Source organism: Sarcophilus harrisii, chromosome 2, assembly GCF_902635505.1.
Source record: "Sarcophilus harrisii chromosome 2, mSarHar1.11, whole genome shotgun sequence".
Classification (NCBI taxonomy): domain Eukaryota; kingdom Metazoa; phylum Chordata; class Mammalia; order Dasyuromorphia; family Dasyuridae; genus Sarcophilus; species Sarcophilus harrisii.
This window is the reverse complement of record NC_045427.1, coordinates 481,595,510-481,616,515: the sequence shown is the minus strand read 5'-3', so window position 1 is coordinate 481,616,515 and position 21,006 is coordinate 481,595,510. Positions and strand designations below refer to the sequence as shown.

The following is a 21,006-nucleotide window of genomic DNA, read 5'->3' as shown; positions in this document are numbered from 1 at the left end:
GAAACAAAAAACAAAAAAAGCAAGAACTTATGAGTAAAGGTTTGGATTTAACATCAATCTTTTTTGTTGTGATTATTTATTCAATATTTTCTCCCTGTTATATTTAAAACAATTTTTTTTACGTTTGTTTTTAAAACTTTTGAGTTCTAGGTTCTCTCCCTTATCTCCACCCTCAAATAAGAAACCACAGTGAAATTATGCAAAACATTCCCATACAAGTCATGTTATAAAAGAAATAATATATCGCCTAACCTAATGGGAAAAAAAAGAGAGAAAGAGAGAACACTTCAATCTGTATTCCAGGCAACAAATCAGTTGCTTTTCTGGGTATGGATAGGATTTTTCTTCATAAGTCCTTCAGAGTAGTCATAGATCATTGTACTGCTGAGAAAAACAAAATCACTTACAGCTGGTCATCTCAGAACATTGCTATTATTTTATATATAGTATATTTCACTTTGCGTGAGTTCATGGAGGTATCCAGGTTTTTTTTTTTTTTTTTTTCTGAGAGCATACTGCTCATTATTTCCCATAGAACAATAATATTCTATCATCTGCATATGCCACAATGTATTTAGCTACTCCCTAATAGATAGGTAATTCCCTCACTTTCCATTTTTTTTTTTTTTTTTTTTTTGCCCTGAGAAGAGAGCTGCTATAAATATTTTTATACATATAGGTCATTTGCTTTTAAAAAAAAAAAAAACTCTTTTGGTATTCATGCCTAATAATGGTGTTGTTAGATCAAAGAATATGCATAAATTTACAGCACTTTAGGCATAAATCATGTCTTTTGATTATTTATCAATTGGGGCATGGCTTTTATTTCTTATAAATTTGAATCAGTTCCTTTTATGGTTGAGAAATGAGGCCTTACTGTCAAATTGTACATACCCTTTGATTCAGCAGTGTTACTACTGGGCTTATATCCCAAAAAGATCTTAAAGGAAGGAAAGGGACCCACATGTGCTAAATTGTTTGTGGCAGCCCTTTGTGTAGAGGCAAGAAACTGGAAACTGAGTGGATGCCCATAAGTTGGAGAATGACTGAATAAATTATGATATATGAATGGTATAAATATTATTGTTTTGTAAGAAACAACCAGCAGGATGATTTCAGAAAGGCCTGGAGAGACTTACATGAACTGATGTTGAGCGAAGTAACCAGAACCAGAAAATCATTGTACATGGCAACAACAAGCTTACACGAAGATCAATTCTGATGGATGTGGCTCTTTTCAACTGCAAGGTGATTTGGGCCAGTTCCAACGGCCTTGTGATGGAGAGAGCCTGTGGAGACTAAATGTGGATCACAACATAGCATTTTTATTTTTTTTTGCTTCTATTTGCTAGCACATTGTTTTCTTTTTCATTTTTTCCCTATTTGGCCTGATTTTTCTTGTGCAGCATGATAATTGTGGAAACGTATAGAAGAATTGCACATAATTAACATATATTGGATTATTTGCCCTCTAGGGGATGGAGTGGGGGAAAGGGAAGGAAAAAAAATTGAAACACAAGGTTTTGTAAGAATGAACGTTGAAAATTACCTATGCATATGTTTTGAAAATAAAAACTTTAATAATAAAAAAAGAAAAAAACTAAATCCAATCCTAAAAAAAGAGAGAAATGAAGCCTTACTAGACAAACTTGCTTCAAAATTCTTTTTACAATTACTATTGCTAACTGTATTTCCCCATTAATTCTCTGTACTTTCATCTTGTCCCTCCTCAAAAATGTTTTGCTACTGACCACTCCCTTCCCCAATGTGCCCTCTCTTTTATTACCCTCCCCACTCCCTATCCTATTCCCCTCCTATTTTCCTGCAGGGTCAGAAAAAGTTCTATACTCATATGGAATGATTTCTAAACTTATATTTAAGCAATTTTAGGTTAAACCATTCAAGTTCATACTTCAAAAAAGAAATAAGTAGTGCTTTTCTAACAGTAGCGTGATGAGAAAATGGGCCTTGTATTTAAAAAAAAAAAATTTATTTCGGTAGTGCTGAAGCCTGTAAAATGGCACCTGAGCCTTTAAGTATACAAAATATCCTATGAATTCAAAATCTATTAGTTTACTGTACATATCCTCCAATCAAGCAAATGTTAGAAATAAAATTTTCATAATATGAAAATGTTTTAAAAGATTGCACATATTTAACCTATATCAAGATTATTTGCTGTTTTGGAGAGGTGGGAGGTAAAGAAGGGAAGAAGAAAAATTTGGAACACAAGCTTCCAAAAACGAATGCTAAAACTATCTTTGCATATATTTGGAAAATACAATACTATTGAAAATTAAAAAGAAAAAAGAAAAGGTTGGTAAAAGCATTCTTTCTAGTTGTAAAATAATTGAAAATAATTGGGGAACGATTAAACTATTTATAGTATATGAAATTATTGTGCCATAAAAAATGACAAAAATGAAGAATTCAGAGAAACATGGGGAGATTTGTATGAAAAATGGAGAACCAAGAAAACAACATATATGACAAGTATAATGAAAATAAAGATGCCTAAAAATTAGATCAGTTTAATTTTGGATCTAGACAACTGATGAAATATACTTCCTCTCAGTAGAGAGATAGTGAACTACATATACTATTGCATATGCAGTCAAATGTGATCCTTGTATCTATTTGTTCTGCCTGTTTTTGCTGATTTTAAAGCAGATGTCTAATGACCAGAGTGCTTAGGGTGCAAAAAAATAAAAAAAATCAATAAAACATTTTTTGAGTGTAAAAAATTAGTGAGATCTTGATATGGTGAGCTAGAATAATGTGAAAATTTTTCTGAGGGGTCAGGAAGAGGGTGAGGCTATCATTTCCTTTCATACTTGTACTACTGCATATAAAGAACAATGCCTAGGAAACTGTGGTCCTACTGCATTTTGTTCAGTAGCAAAGCTGACTGTGACATGCTGCAGTGCCTTAGGAAATAGCTAGCCATTCGTGACCAGACTGCACCAAGTTTCAAAGCACTACTCAAACTCTTAAGAAGAGAAAACAGAACAAAAGTCTACAGCTAAGAAATATTTTTACTCTACATTAAGCAAAATAAAGGAATCTTTACATTATAACAAAACATTGAAGGAAGTGAGGGAGGATCACTATCTCATAATCCTTAAGAGAAACAAAATATTGAGGGGTTTTTTCCCCTATAGCCCAATATGCATCATTTTGGTCTTTTGTAAAGCCTCCAAAACATAATCCAAATATGACTAGAATATTAATACATTTTTCTTTTGTACTTCACAAGAATTTCCCTTCCTTCTTAAAGCTTCTTTGCCACTGTCTAAAGCTTACTTAAAAGAGACCTACATTCCCAATAATCTTCAGTGTCAATAGAATCAATTTTTTTACTTCCATTTGAAAAGTGAGTGATGATACAAGTTTGACAAATCTATAATTGCAACTAGGTTCTCAATCAAATATAGGGAAAGGAATTATAGAAACATTAACTCAGATAGATTTTTATATATCCAGAGATGTAACAGAAAACTGGGGTAAGAAGAGTAAAGAGCTAAATACTTGAGTCATTCTGAGCTAAGAAAAATTCATAAAAGAGTAGCTAAATGAACATCTCAGGGCAGTGATATAAATCAAGATTTGAAAAAAATTTTTTATAGGTAAGGGTCTTTCTCTACCAGAAACGCAAAGGATGGCAAGAATAAATCAGAGGAAATGAAGACATAAAGACTTGAAAGGGAGTACCAAAATACTAAGCCCTAAGTTGGTAGCACTTTAAGGTACAGATGTACCCAGAATATATTAGTGCCTTTTAATCTATACAAAGGGAAGGAAATATGCATTTATATAGTACTTACTGTGTGCCAAACACTGTGCTAAGCACTTGTTATCATCATATTTATAAGATCTCATTTGATCTTCACAACCACCCTGAATTTCAATGATAAGACTCGTAGGTTAAGATTAGTAAGCAAAAGAGTGTTAAAAAAAAAAAAAAAAGGTGTCTTAGACAACAAAATCTTTATAGTAGTATCTTCTGTGGTATCAAAGACCTGGAAACAAAGTAGATACTCTTCAACTAGAAAAGAATTAAACAGAGTATGGATGGGAACATGAAAATAATGGAATGTTATTGTTCTGTTAGAAATTATAAACATAATGAAGACAGAAAAGCTCAGAAAGATTTATATAAGCTGATGCAAGTTAAGACAGAGCCAAGACACAATGGCACAATAATGGACACAATGATGACGACAACATAAATGGAAATAATAACCAACATAAAGCAATATAAACTGAATGTCACAAAATTATAAAGACCCAAGCTTGGTCCCTGGAAAGATGAGAGGGCATTCCTCCATTCTCCTTCCCATTCCATGTCCAGAGGTGAAAGTATCCATGGATGTGGAACACTGCAATAAGGTTAAATTTTTCTCCGCATATTGATTAGTGTTGCTGAATATTCGTTCTCTCTTTTTAAAATTCTTGGTTATCAAGATAAGGTCAAAATGGGTTCATGATATAGGCATAAAGAATGATATTATAAATAAATTAAAAGAACACAGGATAGTTTGCCTCTCAGACCTGTGAAAAAGGAAGGAATATGTGACCAAAGAAGAACTAGAGATCATTATTGATCATAAAATAGATAGTTTTGATTATATTAAATTAAAAAGTTTTTGTACAAACAAAACTAATGCAGGGGCAGCCAGGTGGCACAGTGGATAGAGCACGAGCCCTTTAGTCAGAAGGACCTGGGTTCAAATCTAGCCTGAGACACTTAAGTGCTAGTTGTGTGAAGCTGGGCAAGTCACTTAACCCCAACTGCCTGGAGGGGGGGAAGAGGGGAGAGAGAATTTGAGAAAACTAATGCAGACAAGATTAGAAGGGAAACCATAAACTGGGAAAACATTTTTGCATTCAAAATTTCTGATAAAGGCCTCATTTCCAAAATATATAGAGAACTGACTCAAATTTACAATTTTCCTTCTTAGGTTTGTGTTTTTTTCTTTCTAGATGTGATTTTTCTTGTGCAGCAAGATAACTGTATAAATATGTATACATATATTGGATTTAACATATATTTTAACATATTTAACACGTATTGGACTACCTGACATCTAGAGGAGGGAGTGGGGGGGAAGGATGCCAAAATTTGGAAGAGAAGATTTTTCAAGGGTCAATTTTGAAAAAAATTACCTATGCATATGTTTTATAAATAAAAAACTATAATAAAATAATTCATCTAAAAAAGATAAAAAATTCTGTTATATTAATATACTATTATAAATCAGACAAATTCAGTTACCTATATAGATAGAGCATATTTTTAAAAAATGTTTACAAGCATTTCTAATTGTTTTGAGACTAGGGTAAGAGAGAAAAGTGTTATCATATATAAATTACTATTAAGCTGAATACATAAGACTGTCTTAGTCTTTAAGTCTATCGTGTAAGAAATTTTCAACTTGGAGAACCATTATATTATATTATTTTTACATATATAATGAGGTATGAATAAATGTTAATATGGAAAAAAAGCAAATAAAAAAATAACCAGAAAAACAAAACAAAAACCACATTATTAGGGATGACTACTTAGGAGAGGGAGGAAGAAGGATACAAGGGTAAATGTAAGGTGATGGAAAAACAAAATTAATAATAAATATCTATTTAAAAAACAAAAACAAAAATCAGTATATTTAGGGGTGATTTTCTTTAAGCAAGTTGGGCCAGCCGTGGCCAGGAAGGAAACAAAAATTTCCCTGAATTCCCACAAATACTTTTTTATGTGGTCATAGATAGGAACATACTGAAATAAAAGAGTTCTCTGGCATGAGTCCCTCAGATCTAATGGGAATTTTAAATAGCCACTAGCATCTGGCCACATAAGTCTGTAGTCAGCTCCACAGTGACAGTGGCCAAAGAGAAAAAGCATCAAGCAGCGTTTGATTCAGTTTCTATTCTTGTTACAGAGGTACCACAACCATGCTAAGTTCAAGGATTTATTACCTAATAAATGCTTTTCAGGTGTCAAGAAAACAGTACATAATGAATACAGTTAGGTGTACGTGTGGGCTACTTTGAGAACATTGCAACAGCTTAAAAAAAAAAAACAAAAACGAATCACTCAGTCTATAAGCCTGGGGTTAGCCAATCTCAATCTACTTAATACTTCTGAAGGTTACTGAGAATCTAAATAGCAGAATATTTCCTGAAAGGACTTAGATTCTTTACCAATGGTAGAGGTAAAATGAATGACCAATAGAGGAGAAACTGTTTATTGAATTTATGGTGTATGTTACCAAGCCACTCTTACAAATTAATGAAATCTGAATGAGAAGGGGATTTTATTGGATTTAGAGGCTATTATTATTCCAAGCTCCAGAGTAATAATAGCCAGTAAAAAGTGGAAGCAGGGCAACTAGGAAGCAACTAAAACTAGTAAGTTTTAGCCTCAGTCTAGCCACCTCCCAGAATATGCTCATCATAGGAGAAAGCCTGCATGGGAGAAGAGATATAGTTAGTAAGGCTAGGAAAAGTAACTTATTTGCCTTTAGTAAATCAGTCAAAAAGCCCTATGATAAGTACTGGAGATATCAAAAAAAAAAAAAAAAAAAAGATAGTATCTGACCTTAGAGGGGCTCATAGTTTAATGGAAGAAACAATATACAAACAAGATGCCACATACAGGATAAATTGGAGATAATTAACAGAAAAAAGGCACTAACATTTAAAGGGACCAGGGGAAAGGCCTCCTGTAGAAGGTAGAATCTTAGTTGGACTTGAAAAATGCCAGGGAAGTCAGGAGGTAGAATTGAAGAGGGAAAGCATTAAAGATGTGAGAGGATTATAGCTATGAGAGAAAATCCCAAGAGAGATGAACAGAGAGATAGTGAGATAGAGAGGGAGCAAGAAAGAAGGGAGGTAGAGAGGGAAAGAGAGAGGGAGGAAGGGAGAGGGAGAGAGAGAGAAGAGAGGGAGAGAAAGAGAAGGAGGGAGAGAGGAAGGGAGGGAAGAGAAAGAAAGGAAAGAGAAAGAGGGGGAAGGACAGATAGAACGTGTGTGTGTGTGTGTGTGTGTGTGTGTGCATGCGTGCTTGTTGTGAGGGAAATAATGAAGGACTTTTGTGGTGTTCTCTTCTTTTTTATGCTATATATGATGGTTCTCTGGGAGCAGGTTTCTTGAGGAGGTTTTCTGGAGGCAGCCTTAGTTTCAGTTCAAAGTAATAATCACTTCAAATGCAGCCAGCTGATAAAATCCAAACGTTTATTTTCTCCTTCCAAGTCTTATCTCTTTCCTTGGGCCCGGTTAGCTTTCTTAGAGGCCTCTCTCCCTCCTTGGTTCCAAGAGCTCTTGCAACTTGTCTTTTGCCTCTGCCAGCTTCTGCCTCTAGCTCAACTCTGAATCGTGGCTTCTCAATCTCCAACTGACGCTCCCCTCTCAATCTTTTTCAACTGAACTCTCCTGACTGAGCTCAGCTGTTTTTATGCTCGTTTAGAGGTGTAAACTCAAAGGTTGAGAGTGGGATTATGGGAGGTATGAATTTGGATATCTCATAATGAACCCTGAAATCTCCCAAGTGTGAACTAATGTGTGAGCTAATGTGTGAACTCTCAAAGGTGTTAACTTAAGCACTGTTTCTATCAATTCCATCGTTATCACCTTGTTTCAAGTTCTGGCTCATAACAGACTCAGAATGCTGAAGAGAGTATTTTATATTCGAGTCTGGAGGTGATAGGGAGCAACAGGACTTTACTGAACATATTCAGCAGAAAGGAAAGATAATGGTCAGACTTGCATTTTAGGAAGATAAATCATTTTAGCTAAGTGGAAGATGGATTAGAATAGGGAGAGACAAGTGAACAGAAGACCAAGCAGCAGACTTGTAACAGTCTGACAGGGTCAGAGGAGAGAAGAGAATATCTTTTTTTTTTTTTTTTTAATTACAGCTTTTTATTTACAAGATATATGCATGGATAATTTTTCAGCATTGACCCTTGCAAAACCTTCTGTTCCAATTTTTCCCCTCCTTCCCTCCACCCCCTTCCCCAGATGGCAGGTAGTCCAAAACATGTTAAATATGTTAAAGTATATGTTAAATACAATCTATGTATACATATCCATATAGTTATTTTGCTGCACAAGAAGAATAGGATTTTGAAATAATGTACAATTAACCTGTGAAGGAAATCAAAAATGCAGGCGGACAAAAATAGAAGGATTGGGAATTCTATGTAGTGGTTCATAGTCATTTCCCAGAGATCTTTCCCTGAGTGTAGTTGGTTCAGTTCATTACTGCTCTATTAGAACTGATTTGGTTCATCTCATTGTTGAAGAGGGCCATGTTCATCAGAATTGATCATCATATAGTATTGTTGTTGAAGTATATAATCTTCTGGTCCTACTCATTTCACTCAGCAGCAATTCATGTAAGTCCCTCCAGACCTTTCTGAAATCCTCCTGTTGGTCTTTTCTTAGAGAACAATAATATTCCATAACATTCATATACCACAATTTATTCAGCCATTCTCCAATTAATGGGCATCCACTCAATTTCCAGTTTCTAGCCACTACAAAGAGGGCTGCCACAAACATTTTTGCACATACAGGTCCCTTTCCTGAGAAGAGAATACCTTTGAGATTTGTTACAAAGGTAAAATCAACAGATCTTAGCAACAGATGAAATATGTGGAATGAAAGACAGTAAAAAGGCATGGATGAGATAATATATGTAAAGTGCTTTGCAATTTTTAAATATTATATAAATGTTAGAAGCCAGGGAGTATAGCACGTAACATTATACCTAAAGTCAGGAAAAACTTGAGTTCAAATATAGCATCAGACATTGACTAGCTGGGTGACCATGGGAAAGTCACTTAACTTCTGTCTACTTTACTTTCTTCATATGTAAAGTAGGGGTGATAGCACTATTCATCTGCCAAGATTTTTGCAAGAATTAAATTAGATAGTATTTGTACAATCTCTTGTGAATACAAGCTTATTATTACCATAATTTTTTTGTATTTTTTTTTTTTTTTTTTGCTGAGGCAAATGGGGTTAAGTGACTTGCTCAGGGTCACACACAGCTAGGAAGTGTTAAGTGTCTGAGGCCACATTTGAACTCAGGTTCTCATGATTTCAGGGGTAGTGCTCTATCCACTGTGCCACCTAGCTGCCACCCATAATTGTTAATAACAGGTAATAAGTTGTTATTACTATTATTAGTATATAGGCATATTTGAGGTAAAAAAAGCAAAATCTTAAGCAGAAAGTCTTTATCACAGAGATCAATAAGGATGCAAACTTAAAACCGATGGGCTCATGCTATCTTAAACAGAAAACAAAACCAGTTCAAATTTTGGCTCTGCTACATAAATTTCTAAATCTCATGAAAAGACCTTGGCAAATCACTTCTGCTCATTACCTTTTGTTTCCTCCTTTATAAGATGAAGGGCTATATAAGAGATGGGGTTCTAAACCTGGGCCAATGAACTTGTTTTTAAAAATTTTAAATTTTTGTTTTAAATGTTTTAAAAATGTTTTGATGACTGTATTTTGATAAAACTGGTTTCCTTTAAAATATTATGTTTTCCATATTTAAAAATATCTTTTTAGTGAGGAGTCACTAAACTTCACCAGACAGATAAAGGGTTCCAATGAAACAAAAAAGGTTAAGTTACCTCTAAGGTTCCTTCCAGTTTAAAATGCTATCATCTACAAATTCTGTTGTATTTTTTCATTGCCATCAGGATAGGTCAGACCTTTACAACAGCTCTACTACTGAATGCTAGAACAGATGGACAATTCACACAACGTCCCCAAAATCTGAAGTTAGATGGTAGACCTAATTTAATTTTGTTACAATACATCACGCTAGTCCAAAGAAAGAAATATATTTTAAAATTTAAAAACCTGATTCTAACAAAGATTTGCCTTTCTGTTTGTAATGTTCCCCTGGGCTCCCAAATATCAAAAAATTTTAGCTAGAATGCAGCATAATTCCTTTGACAAAAAAATTTTTCCAAAGCATTAACAGTCTCCTAAAATGTTTAAACTAAAAAGTTCTGAACTAATTCAAAAATATGTAGCAACATAAATGTAATATTATGAAGCAACATAAAACATCTGCCACAGTCCAAGAGCTGTGCCAAAGAATTAAACATGCCAATCAATACTAAAAGCAACAGACCCTTTTATTTAGCATATTTAAGGGAAGACTGGGGGGCATCTAAGGAAGTAGAGAGCAAGGACAAGTGAAGAAAGAATACAAGGGCAGCTTACTGACTCTCTTTTTATTCTTTAGGAGTTAGAAATAACATCTAAAGCAAGGATAGCATCTCAACCTTCTTGTTTCAATGAGGCTAGGATGAGTTGCTCTAAACTAGAGTAAACCCCAAATCTCCTTCTACTAAGACAGAGAAAAACTTATCTAAGAAGGATGGGGAAAGTATATGGTCAGGAAGTCTTAGACAGAATAGGTAGAACATGGTAGGAAAAGGGAGGTCATGAAGATCTACGAATCCTGGACCAGTGCTGCAGGACGGACTAAATAATTTGGGAATCATGGGAATCACTCAGGCATTATTTGAGAATAAAGAGAGTAGATTAGGTCTTAGACCAGAGCTGCACAGGTATTTTAGAGCAAGAGGAGGGATCTCATTCAGGCAGGCATAATTTGGTTTCCACCTGTGAGGTGATGGGTAGGGATCAGACAATTAGCTAGGAAATTAATAGTTTCTAGCCTACAATAGTCCAGAAATTTCCAAAGATGGTAAAATTTAAGAAATGAAGCAGAAAAAGAGGCACCAGGATAGAACAGCTTGATGGACAGAGAATGATTAAACCAGGAAAACCAAAGTCTTGTCCAGGTTAAATAATATCTACCTTACCTTAATTTATTATCATCTAAATACCCTTTACAGACCCTTTATCTAAGTTGCTTTGTAACTTCGGAGGTGAAGAGGTAAGAAACCAGAAGTGAAAGAAAGAGTTACATTTCATGCCCACTTCTTTTGCATTAGTGGCAATGAAACAAAGTTTTACTTTAATTAGTCTAGTCATTCTCCACTTTCTGTCATTCTATACATTGTCTCTCCTTTCAAAATTGGTCACTGAAAAGGCCCCATACTGTCACCTTGTGGAAAAACCACAAACTGCCAGACAGACTGTACAGTACCGTCGTAAGTCACAAATACAATGGATGTCTGCTCACCCCTGCTTCCCTTCATTGAGGATCTTGGATAACAATTATGATCTCCTCCTTGATAATCTCTCAACCAAGAATAGCATAGAATACAGCTTCATTCACAAGTAGAAATCTCAGTAGAACATAAAGTGCCATCAAGTGTTATTGGGGATGACTTCCTGGCATTCTAGATAAGACAAAGTGAAATGTTATTGGGTACTTGGGACCAACTATTGGTTAATGGAATGAAAACATTAACAATAAGTTAACACATGCTGCTGACAGTGATTGCCCCATGTTTTCAATGTACTTTAGGGATGAAAAAAAGAAGAGGATCCAGGAGGATTAATCTAAAGAGGTCTATAAAAGAAAATCAGGAAAAGCAGAAATGAAAGGGAGAGAGGCAAGGAAAACATGAGAAATAAAGAGAATGAGAGGGAAAATAGGCATTTATTTTACCTCAATTAAGAAAAGTGCTTCTCAGGATTTAAAAAATTTTTTAATCAGTTAAAATAATGGCAATGGATGTATCACAATGCCAGAAGAAATTCCAAATATCTAAACTCAACAAAGAAAACTGAGGGGAGGAAAATCTCTCCATTTAATTATCAGCAACACAAGTGGAAAACCACTGGATATGAAGCTAAAGATACGAGTTCAAGTTCTCATTTGGTCATTACTCTGATCTCTCTTCTCTGGGTTTCAGCTTCCTCACCAATAAGAAAAGGAAGTTGGCTTAAATGACTTTAAAAGCATATTCAGCTCTCAGACTTGTTCATTTGCTTTGTGTAAAAATCTATTGCTTTGCTTTCACAATGCAACTCAACTCACTGTTGGTAGAATTATGAATTAGTCCAACCATTCTGAAAAGCAATTTGAAATGACAAAGAAACCACATTGTCCATATCCTTTGTTTCAGAGATTCCACTATGAATCATATACCCCAAGAAGGTCAATGACAAAAAAGAAAAGTCATATAAACACAATAATTAAATAGCAAAAAAAAGTGGAAACAAAGTGGATATCTTGTCAATTGAAGAATGGCTAAAAGTTATGTGATCACTATGGTGATTGTAAAGAAGCAATGTAAAAACATATATGAAATAAAGGAAAATGAAACAAGCAGAATCAGGAAACCAATATATGCAATGACTACAGCATAAATGGAAAGATAAAGAACCAAACAATCTAAACTGAATGCTGAAAAATTATAATGACAAGCCTGCCTCCAAAGAAGAGGAGTAAGACACTCCACCTTTCCCCACTTTCTCAAAGAGATGGGTAACTATGGCTATGGTTCATCATATACAATATCAAATCTTTGGAATAAATTGGGTAATTTTCCTGAATTGGATTTATTTTTGCTCTTTTTAATTTTTCATTATAAAGAATGGCTTGTTGGATGGGAGAAGACAGAGGGAAAATGGAAAATATAAATGATCAATAAAAATTTTTATTTTAAAACTTAAAGTAAAAGCATTTGATTTGAGAGAAATGTGTTAGCAACAGTTCATAGGAAAAAGTTGTTATAATAATGTGTGTACATAAGCAAAAATGAAACTCCATTAAATGAGGGACCAATATGCATTAAGAAGCAGTACCAATGTATATGCAATCCTATGGCTACTGTGCTGGTATACATTTTTGAAAAAAGACTAGAATCTGCTATGATGCTAAAATGACCAATTTATGAGCCTAATATCTATAGTAATAAAAATCAAATCAACAAATATTATGTGTAAGACAATGTGGTATTCCACGGAATATATTCCCCTAATGAGGGAATATAAGAGATACATTAATATATTAAGTACATAAGAAAGACATAAGTAAAATGATGTTTCAAGTCTGAAGGAAATCAGTTTTTCAGAGGGATGGCATCTGAATTAAAATTTAAACAACAGGTAAAAGACATTTTAAGCATCTAGATTGTAGAACATGTAGAAGAGAATACTATGAAGCAGCTGGGATCACAGGATCATAGGGTTAGAGCTGTAGGAAACTTTGCAGGCCAGAGTCCATTGCTACATTTTACAAATGAGGAAACTTGCCCAGAGTCACCCAGCTGACAAGTGTCTGAAGCCGGATTCGACATCAGCTCATCCTAACTCCAAGATTAGGGCTTTCTCTTAGATATACCATGCTGCAGTGTGATACACTATACTAAAATGCTAGTTTACAGCATTTAAACTTTACTTCCTAAAAAGCTGAGGCGCTGAAGAGTTTTGAGTCAGGAATGACATTTCTTATGTATAATTCATGTCCCAGATAAAGGCTGCAGTGCACAGGATAGATTAGAAGCAATGGAAACATTCCCCAGTATTCTAATTTTATTATACTTTTAAAGAGGGAAAGGAGGTAGAAATACACGCAACAAATTTTCTTAAAAATCAAACAGGTTATAGAGTACAAGCAAAGATGGTTGAATAAAGACAGGAACTCATCTGAGATCTCCCAAATTTCCTTCCAAAAACTTTAAAATAATATCCTGAGACAAATTCTGGGGTAGTGGGACCAACAAAAGGACAGGGTGAAACAAATTTCTAGCCCAACATAATTAAGAAGGTCATCAAGAAAGGTTTATTTCATTGAAGTAAGAAGGAGCACAGTCTAGTATGGACCATACTCCAACAAGTCAGCAGCAAGTCTTTGAAGCAATACCTTCTGGAATCAGCTCAGAAATAGAAAGGGATCAGAGAACTGATTAGAGACATTTTTTTGCAAGGAGCAGGATTCTGCTGCATTACCCATTTAGTTTCAGGTCACTGTTCCAAGGTGAAGACAAGTACTAGCAGGAACAGGAATCCTGGTCACAATTCTAGGGCAGAAAAAAGTATTTGTGGTCACTCACAATTCAGAGCACAAGCCTGAAGGGACATGACCATACCTATCAACACTTCATACCACATTGGAGAAACTGAAAAGTTATAGACTCCCAGAACTATCTCTGAAAACAGAGCATGAAAAACCTGATATTTAGACAATGTCCCCTCTACTCTAGGAGCAGAGCACAACTTTGACATAGTTAAAAGTCAAGAAATAGGATGGAAAAATGAGCAAACAATTAAAAAAAACCCTCAAGAACCTGTCTATATAAAGTTACTATGGTTACAGGGAAACTCAAAACACAAAGACTACAATAGTAAAAATAGCTACATTCAAAGACTAAAAGAAAAATGTGAATTGGTTTCAGGCTCAAGAAGAATTCTTGGAAAAGCCAGAAAGGATTTTTAAAAATTAAATAAAAGAGGCAGAGAAAAAATTGGGAAAATAAATGAGTGATGCAAGAAAATCAAGAAAAAAGATACAGACATAGACACAGACACACATACACAAACTAAAGCAATTTAAAAAACAAACTGGGGGCATCTAGGCGGTATACTAGCCCTGGAATCAGGTGAACCTGAATTCAAATCGGATCTCAGACCCTTACTAGCTGTGTAATCCTGGGCAAGTCACTTAACCACAATTGCCTTCCTCCTCCTTTCCCCCCCAAAAGACTAGATCAGACAGGCACTGATGAGAAATGATCACATGGAAAAAGAGGTACAAAAATTTACCAAAGAAAAGAACGCCTTAAAAAGTATAATTGGTCAAATGGAAAAGGAGATACAAAAACTGACTGAAGAAACTAGTTCCATATTTAACATGTATTGGTCAACCTGCCATCTGGAGGAGGGGGTGGGAGGGAAGGAGGGGAAAAATTGGAACAAAAGATTTTGAAATTGTCAGTGGTGAAAAATTACCCATGCATATATCTTGTAAATAAAAAGCTATAATAATAATATTTAAAAAAAGAAAAAAAGAAACTAATTCCTTAAAAATTAGAACTAGACAAATAAAAGCTAATGACATCAAGAAACAGAAAATAGAAGAAAATGTGAAATATTTTGTTGGGGGGGGGGGGGAGGCGGAGAAACCTGACTTGGAAAATAGATTAAAGAGAAAGAATTTAAAAATTACTCAACTTCCTGAAAGCCATGATCACCAAACAAAACAAAACAAAACAAAACAAAACAAACATAAATCTCATCTTCCATGAAATTATCAGGTAAAAACTACCATCATAGCCTAGAACAAGTGGGTAAAATACAAATAGAAAGACTATACCAATTATCTCCTGAAAAAGATTTCAAAATGAAAACTCCCAAGAATATTATAGGCAAATTCCAGGGCTCCCAGGTCAAGGAGAAAATGTTGCAAAAAGTCAGAAAAAATTAATTCAAATACTGTGAAGCCACAGTCAAGATAACATAAGATTCAGCAGCTTTTACAGTAAAAGATTGAATGGTTTATAATATGATATTCCAGAGAGCAAGGGAGTTAAAATTACAACCAAGAGTCACCAAGACATTATAATTCAGTATAATTCTTAAGGGGGGAAAAAAAGTGATATTTCATGAAATAAAGGACTTTCAAGCAATCCTGATGAAAAGTTCAGAGATAAATAGAAAATCTGACTCATAAATACAAGATTTAAGAGAAGCATGAAAAAGTAAACAGGAAAGAGAAATCATATGGTATTCAATAAAGTTAAATTGTTTACATTCTTACATGGGAAGATAACTTGTAACTCCCAAGAACTTTAACATATAGATCAGTTGGAAGGATTCTGCATAGACAGAGGGAATGGGTACAAGCTGACTATGATGAAATGATATGTAATTAAATAAAATTAAGGGGTAAGAGGGCTGCACTGAGAAGAGAAGGAAGCAGTAAAATGGGATAAACTATCTCATGAAAAAGTATGAAAGATTTTATAATGGGAGGGAAGATGGGGAGAGTGGATGGACAATGCTTGAACCTTACTCTCATCAGACTTAGCTTAAAGAGGGAATAAGTAGAGGGAATGGGGTGGGACTGATAGAAGGGAAAAGAAATTGGGGGAAGTGGTGGTTAGAAGTAAAACATTTTTAAGGAAGGCGAGAGTAAAAGGAAAGAAGAGAAAGGGGAAGGACAAAGAGAGTTTGAAAAAAATAAAATAGAGGGAAAAATACAGTAATCATAACATAGCATATATGAATGTTTGTGGCAGGTCTCTTTGTAGTGGCCAGAAATTGGAAACTGAGTGGATGCTCATCAATTGGAGAATGGCTGAATAAATTGTCTTATATAAATATTATGGAATATTATTGTTCTGTAAGAAATAACCAGCAGGAGGATTTCAGAAAGGCCTGGTGAGACTTACATGAACTGATGCTGAGTGAAATGAGCAGGACCAGAAGATGATTATATACTTCAACAAGTATATAATGTATATGAACTATACATTAAAGTATATATGATGATCAGTTCTGATGGACATGGCCATCTTCAACAATGAAATGAACCAAATCAGCTCCAACAGAGCAGTAATGAATTGAACTAGCTGCACCCAGTGAAAGAACTTTGGGAGATGACTATGAAACATTACACAGAATTCCCAATCCCTATATTTTTGTCCACCTGCATTTTTGATTTCCTTCACAGGCTAATACTACACTATTTCAAACTCCGATTCTTTTTGTACAGCAAAGCAACTGTTAGGACATGTATGCTTATATTGTATTTAATTTATACTTTAACATACTTAACATGTATTGGTCAACCTGCCGTCGGGGGGAAGGAGGGAAAAAATTGGAACAAAAGGTTTGGCAATTGTCAATGCTGTAAAATTACCCATGCATATAAACTTGTAAATAAAAAGCTATAATAATAATAATAATAAATAATATAGCATAGTAATCATCTGATAAGGGCTTCATTTCTCAAATATGTAGAAAACTGAGTCAAATTCATAAGAATATGTCATTACTCCACTGATAAATGGTCAAAGAACATTAACAGGGAATTTTCAGAAGAAATCAAATCTATATATAGTCATATGAAAAAATGTTCTAAATCACTACTGATTAAAGAAATGAAACAACTCTGAAGTACCAGATCATACTTATCAGATTGGCTAATATGTCAGAAAAGGAAAATGACAAATGTTGGAGACAATGTGGGAAATTGGAATATTAAAGCACTGTTGGTGGAGTTGTGAATTGATTCAACTATTCTGGAAAGCATTAAAAACTATGCCCAAAGGGTTATAAAACTGTGTATACCTCTTGACACAACAACACTACTAATTCTGGATCCCAAAAAGATTTTTTTTAAAAAGAGAAAAAGGACCTCTATGTACAAAAAATATTTATTGCAGCTCTTTTTGAGATGGCAAAGAATTAGAAACCAATGGGATGGTAATCAGGTGAGGAATGGCTGAACATTTTGTCATATATGAACTGTTATATATGTTTGTCATGGAATACTATTGTGCTATAAGAAATGATGTGTAGGATGCTTTCAGAAAAACCAGAAAAGACTTGAGAACAGTGTACATAGTAACAGGAATACCTTATAATGATCAATTGTGAATGACTTACCTAATACTCAGCAATACAATGATCTAATAAGGCAATTACAGAGGATTCCAGAGAAAGATGGAGTTTGAATGCAAACTGAAGCATACTTTTTTACCTTATTTTTCTTGCTTTTCTTTCACAACATGACTAATATGGATATATGTTTTGCATGCCTGAACATATATAATCTTTATCAAATTCCTTGTCTTCCTAATGAAGATGAGAGAGAATTTGGAATGCAAAATTTTTAAAAACAAATTTTAAAATTTGTTTTTGTATATAACTGGGGAAACAAATTAAAAAAAAAAAAACCCAAACCAAAATAGGTTACAAAAAATTTAGAGGGGGAAAAAAAGGTAGAGATTAATGTCTCTCTTGTTTAAAATCATCAAATTTTAAAGGTCCTTCCTGGTTATCCAAGTCACAATTTTAAATTAATAAGGACACATCTATTTCTGCAGCTTGTTAAATCAACTGTGAAGCAAAATAGCAGGAAGGGCTGCTTTACACATACCCATCTGAATTCCAGAGGCTGGAAGTGATGCCACTCATTTTCACAAGGAAGTGTTACCTCAGCCAACAAAAAACAGGATTTTGTGCTCTCAATTCAGTTTATGAGGTGAAAATCACACTCATGAGGGAAGATTAAATGAGTCATTCTATTAAACAATAATCTTCCCAGCCTCCACATACAGCTAAGTCCCTGGACTCTTGAATACTAGCTTCTTTCCAAAACATTAACCCAATCTGGCTTGCCAAGCAGTTGGAAAACCAAAAACACTCATTTTAGGAATCTTCACTGATTGCCACTTAATAAGATAACAGTAACAACTATTAACCAATAGTTTTCCTTACTCTGGTACTCAAAAATACAGGAAAGTTACAAATCTATTACATTAATGTAGTCTCAAATATCAGAAAAGTGGCCTTAAAAATAAATGAACGTACCTTTTCCATCTGTTGCTGAGGCCTCTTGTAAATGTCTTATTGACCTAAAAACAAATATTCGGTGAGTACAAGTTAGTTCATGAATTTACATTTCTTTTTTCAGGTTCTGCCACTAATTATAACTTGGGAAATTTTCTTTAATATTTCTGAACCTCAAATACATACTCTTTAAAATGAAGTGAGGATAGATCAATTGGTCTTTAAAGACTAAATTTGAAATCAGAATTCCAGAACCGGAAAGGATCTCTGGGACCATCTAATATTAAGTCCCATGTGACAACAAATTTCCTCTACTACACATATGGCAAGTGGTTGTTCAGCCTTTGTCTGAAGTTTCTAATAAAAGGAAACCTATTTGCTCCAGAAACAGACCAATCCACTTTTGAAGGGCTCTATGAAAGTTTTTCTTTACATCAATCCTCTTTGCAACTCCTGTCCTTAGCTCCTAATTCTGTCCATTGGAGACTAGCAGAACAAATCAAACCTCCCTTCAGATATTGTTTTTTTAAGTTGTATTTTTTTTTAAACTCTGGGGAAGTGTGTATGTGTGTGTGTGTGTGTGTGTGTGTGTGTTATGACTTGCCCAGGGTCACACAGTTAGGCTGTGTCTGAGGTCAGCTTTCAACTTAGGTTCTACTGACTAAGCCTGATAGGTCTAGGGCTCTACCTAGTTAAACCACCTAGCTGTCTCTGGACACAGTGCAATCTTTTATTTCTTCTTTTAAAACCAAGTTTCTAGCAAGTTCAGCATTTTAAATGCAATAAACATATGTAGCACAAAAAGCACAGTTGAAACAATTTTACTATTATAGGATTAAAAAGGACAAGATTCCAAAATTAAAAGGATGTAAAATGCTACAGCCATAGTCACCACACCACAGCAAAGAATAAGCTGGAACAGAAAGACATTATTTAATAGCTCAAGTGAAAAATCTAAGTACATCCCCAAGCCTTTTTTTATTCAGACTTCCAAATATGTAAAGACTGTCCCAGATGACAGCCAAGCTCCAACCACAACCACAACCAAAACAGTCTGCCTAGGGAAGACAAAGTTGAAAAGGACTATCATTTCTCTTGTTCTGGACTTTGATGAACAGAACCTAGATTGTATTCATTTTTTTTGGCTATATACTATATTACACTGTTTATTCAGTATAAGTAACTCTTTACTTATACTGAGTTTGCATGCAAAAACCTTAAGTAACTTTCAGATGAACTGTTGTGTAACCAAGCATCTCTTATATTGGTGAAACGGATATTTTTTTAACCTAAGGCTGACTATTTATTTAATATTATCACATTTTATCTTGTTAGATTTGATACAATGATCTAAAAAGTCAAGATCTTTTTGGACCATAACAATCCCTCAAATGTGTTATTTATCTCTTCAACTTTTTTGTCTACTGAAAAAGTGATAAAACATAGCATTTTATACCATTATTCAAGTCACTACGAAAATGTTAAATGGCACTGAGTCCACAGTGAGATTACGGGATACCAGAGAAAAGAACTCTTTCAAAGAGAAGTCCAATCATTAAAGACTACTTTTTGCCTTTATCCATTAAACTCAGATCTGAATCCACTGAAATAAACTGTTGTTGAGGTCACACAACTCCATGATATGAAAAACTTCTCTAAAAATCTGGACAAGCTGAATCTTTCTACATCATTCTTCTAACTCAAGGGCCAACAAAATGTGGCCTAAGGGCCAAATCCAATGACTGCCTAATTTAACTTAAAAAAGAAAAAAAATTCTTCATTCAAAAATAGGCTATAGACTATAGTTTGCTAAACCCAGTTATGATTTTTCAAAAGTTTTATTTATACTTTTCTATTTCTTACACAAAAGTCATCTGATATAACAATCATCTCTACCAAGAAGACAAACTATTATTTCACCTCCTAAATCCTGTACTCAAGTTCAATCATTGCTTTTAATGTGCCTTTAAATGCCAAAGAATATAAATAGTACTTTTCTCATAAAGTTCCAAATAATTTTTCAAAACTGAATCAATTCACAGTACCAACAGTGCATAACCCTTTAATACTATATTCCACTTTTATCAATTTATGTAATAACATGCTTTACTTTGCATTTCTCTTAATAGTAGAGACTTTTTACCATTTTCTCAAATGGTTTTTGATAAGTTGCATTTTTTTTCTGAAAACCATTCACATCTTTTAATTACCTACTGAGGAATGGCTCATATTTTTATATCAACTCCCTGCATGTCTTGGATATCAGACTTTTTTCAAATTTATGTAACGTAAAGATTCCCTCCCCCTCCTTGCTGCCTATTAAGGAATTGGAAACTGAGTAGATGGCCATCAGTTGGGGAATGGCTGAATAAGTTATAGTACATGAATGTTACGGAATATTATTGTCCTATAAGAAACAATCAGCAGGATGATTTCAGAGATTTACATCAAGTGATGCTAAGTGAAGTGAGTAGAATCAAGAGAACATCGTACATAGCAACAACGAGATTGTGTGATGATCAACTCTGATAGACTTGG

The 21,006-nt window shown here is 34.3% G+C and overlaps 1 protein-coding gene across 2 annotated transcripts in view; it reads right to left on the bottom strand.

Moving 5' to 3' along the window:
* The window catches only part of GPR107 (G protein-coupled receptor 107), a 96,685-nt gene that overhangs the window by 36,184 nt on the left and 39,495 nt on the right, over nucleotides 1-21,006 (bottom strand). The window contains exons 14-15 of one of the 2 annotated variants that reach the window (XM_023494304.2): nucleotides 18,490-18,533; nucleotides 11,221-11,342 (exon numbers count right to left, since the gene is read on the bottom strand). In XM_023494304.2, the coding sequence (XP_023350072.1) occupies nucleotides 11,311-11,342; nucleotides 18,490-18,533 (76 nt within the window). In that variant the 3' untranslated portion in view covers nucleotides 11,221-11,310. Of the gene's footprint in view, nucleotides 1-11,220; nucleotides 11,343-18,489; nucleotides 18,534-21,006 lie in introns of those variants that run through there. The other variant, XM_012553970.3, reaches the window with a different exon arrangement.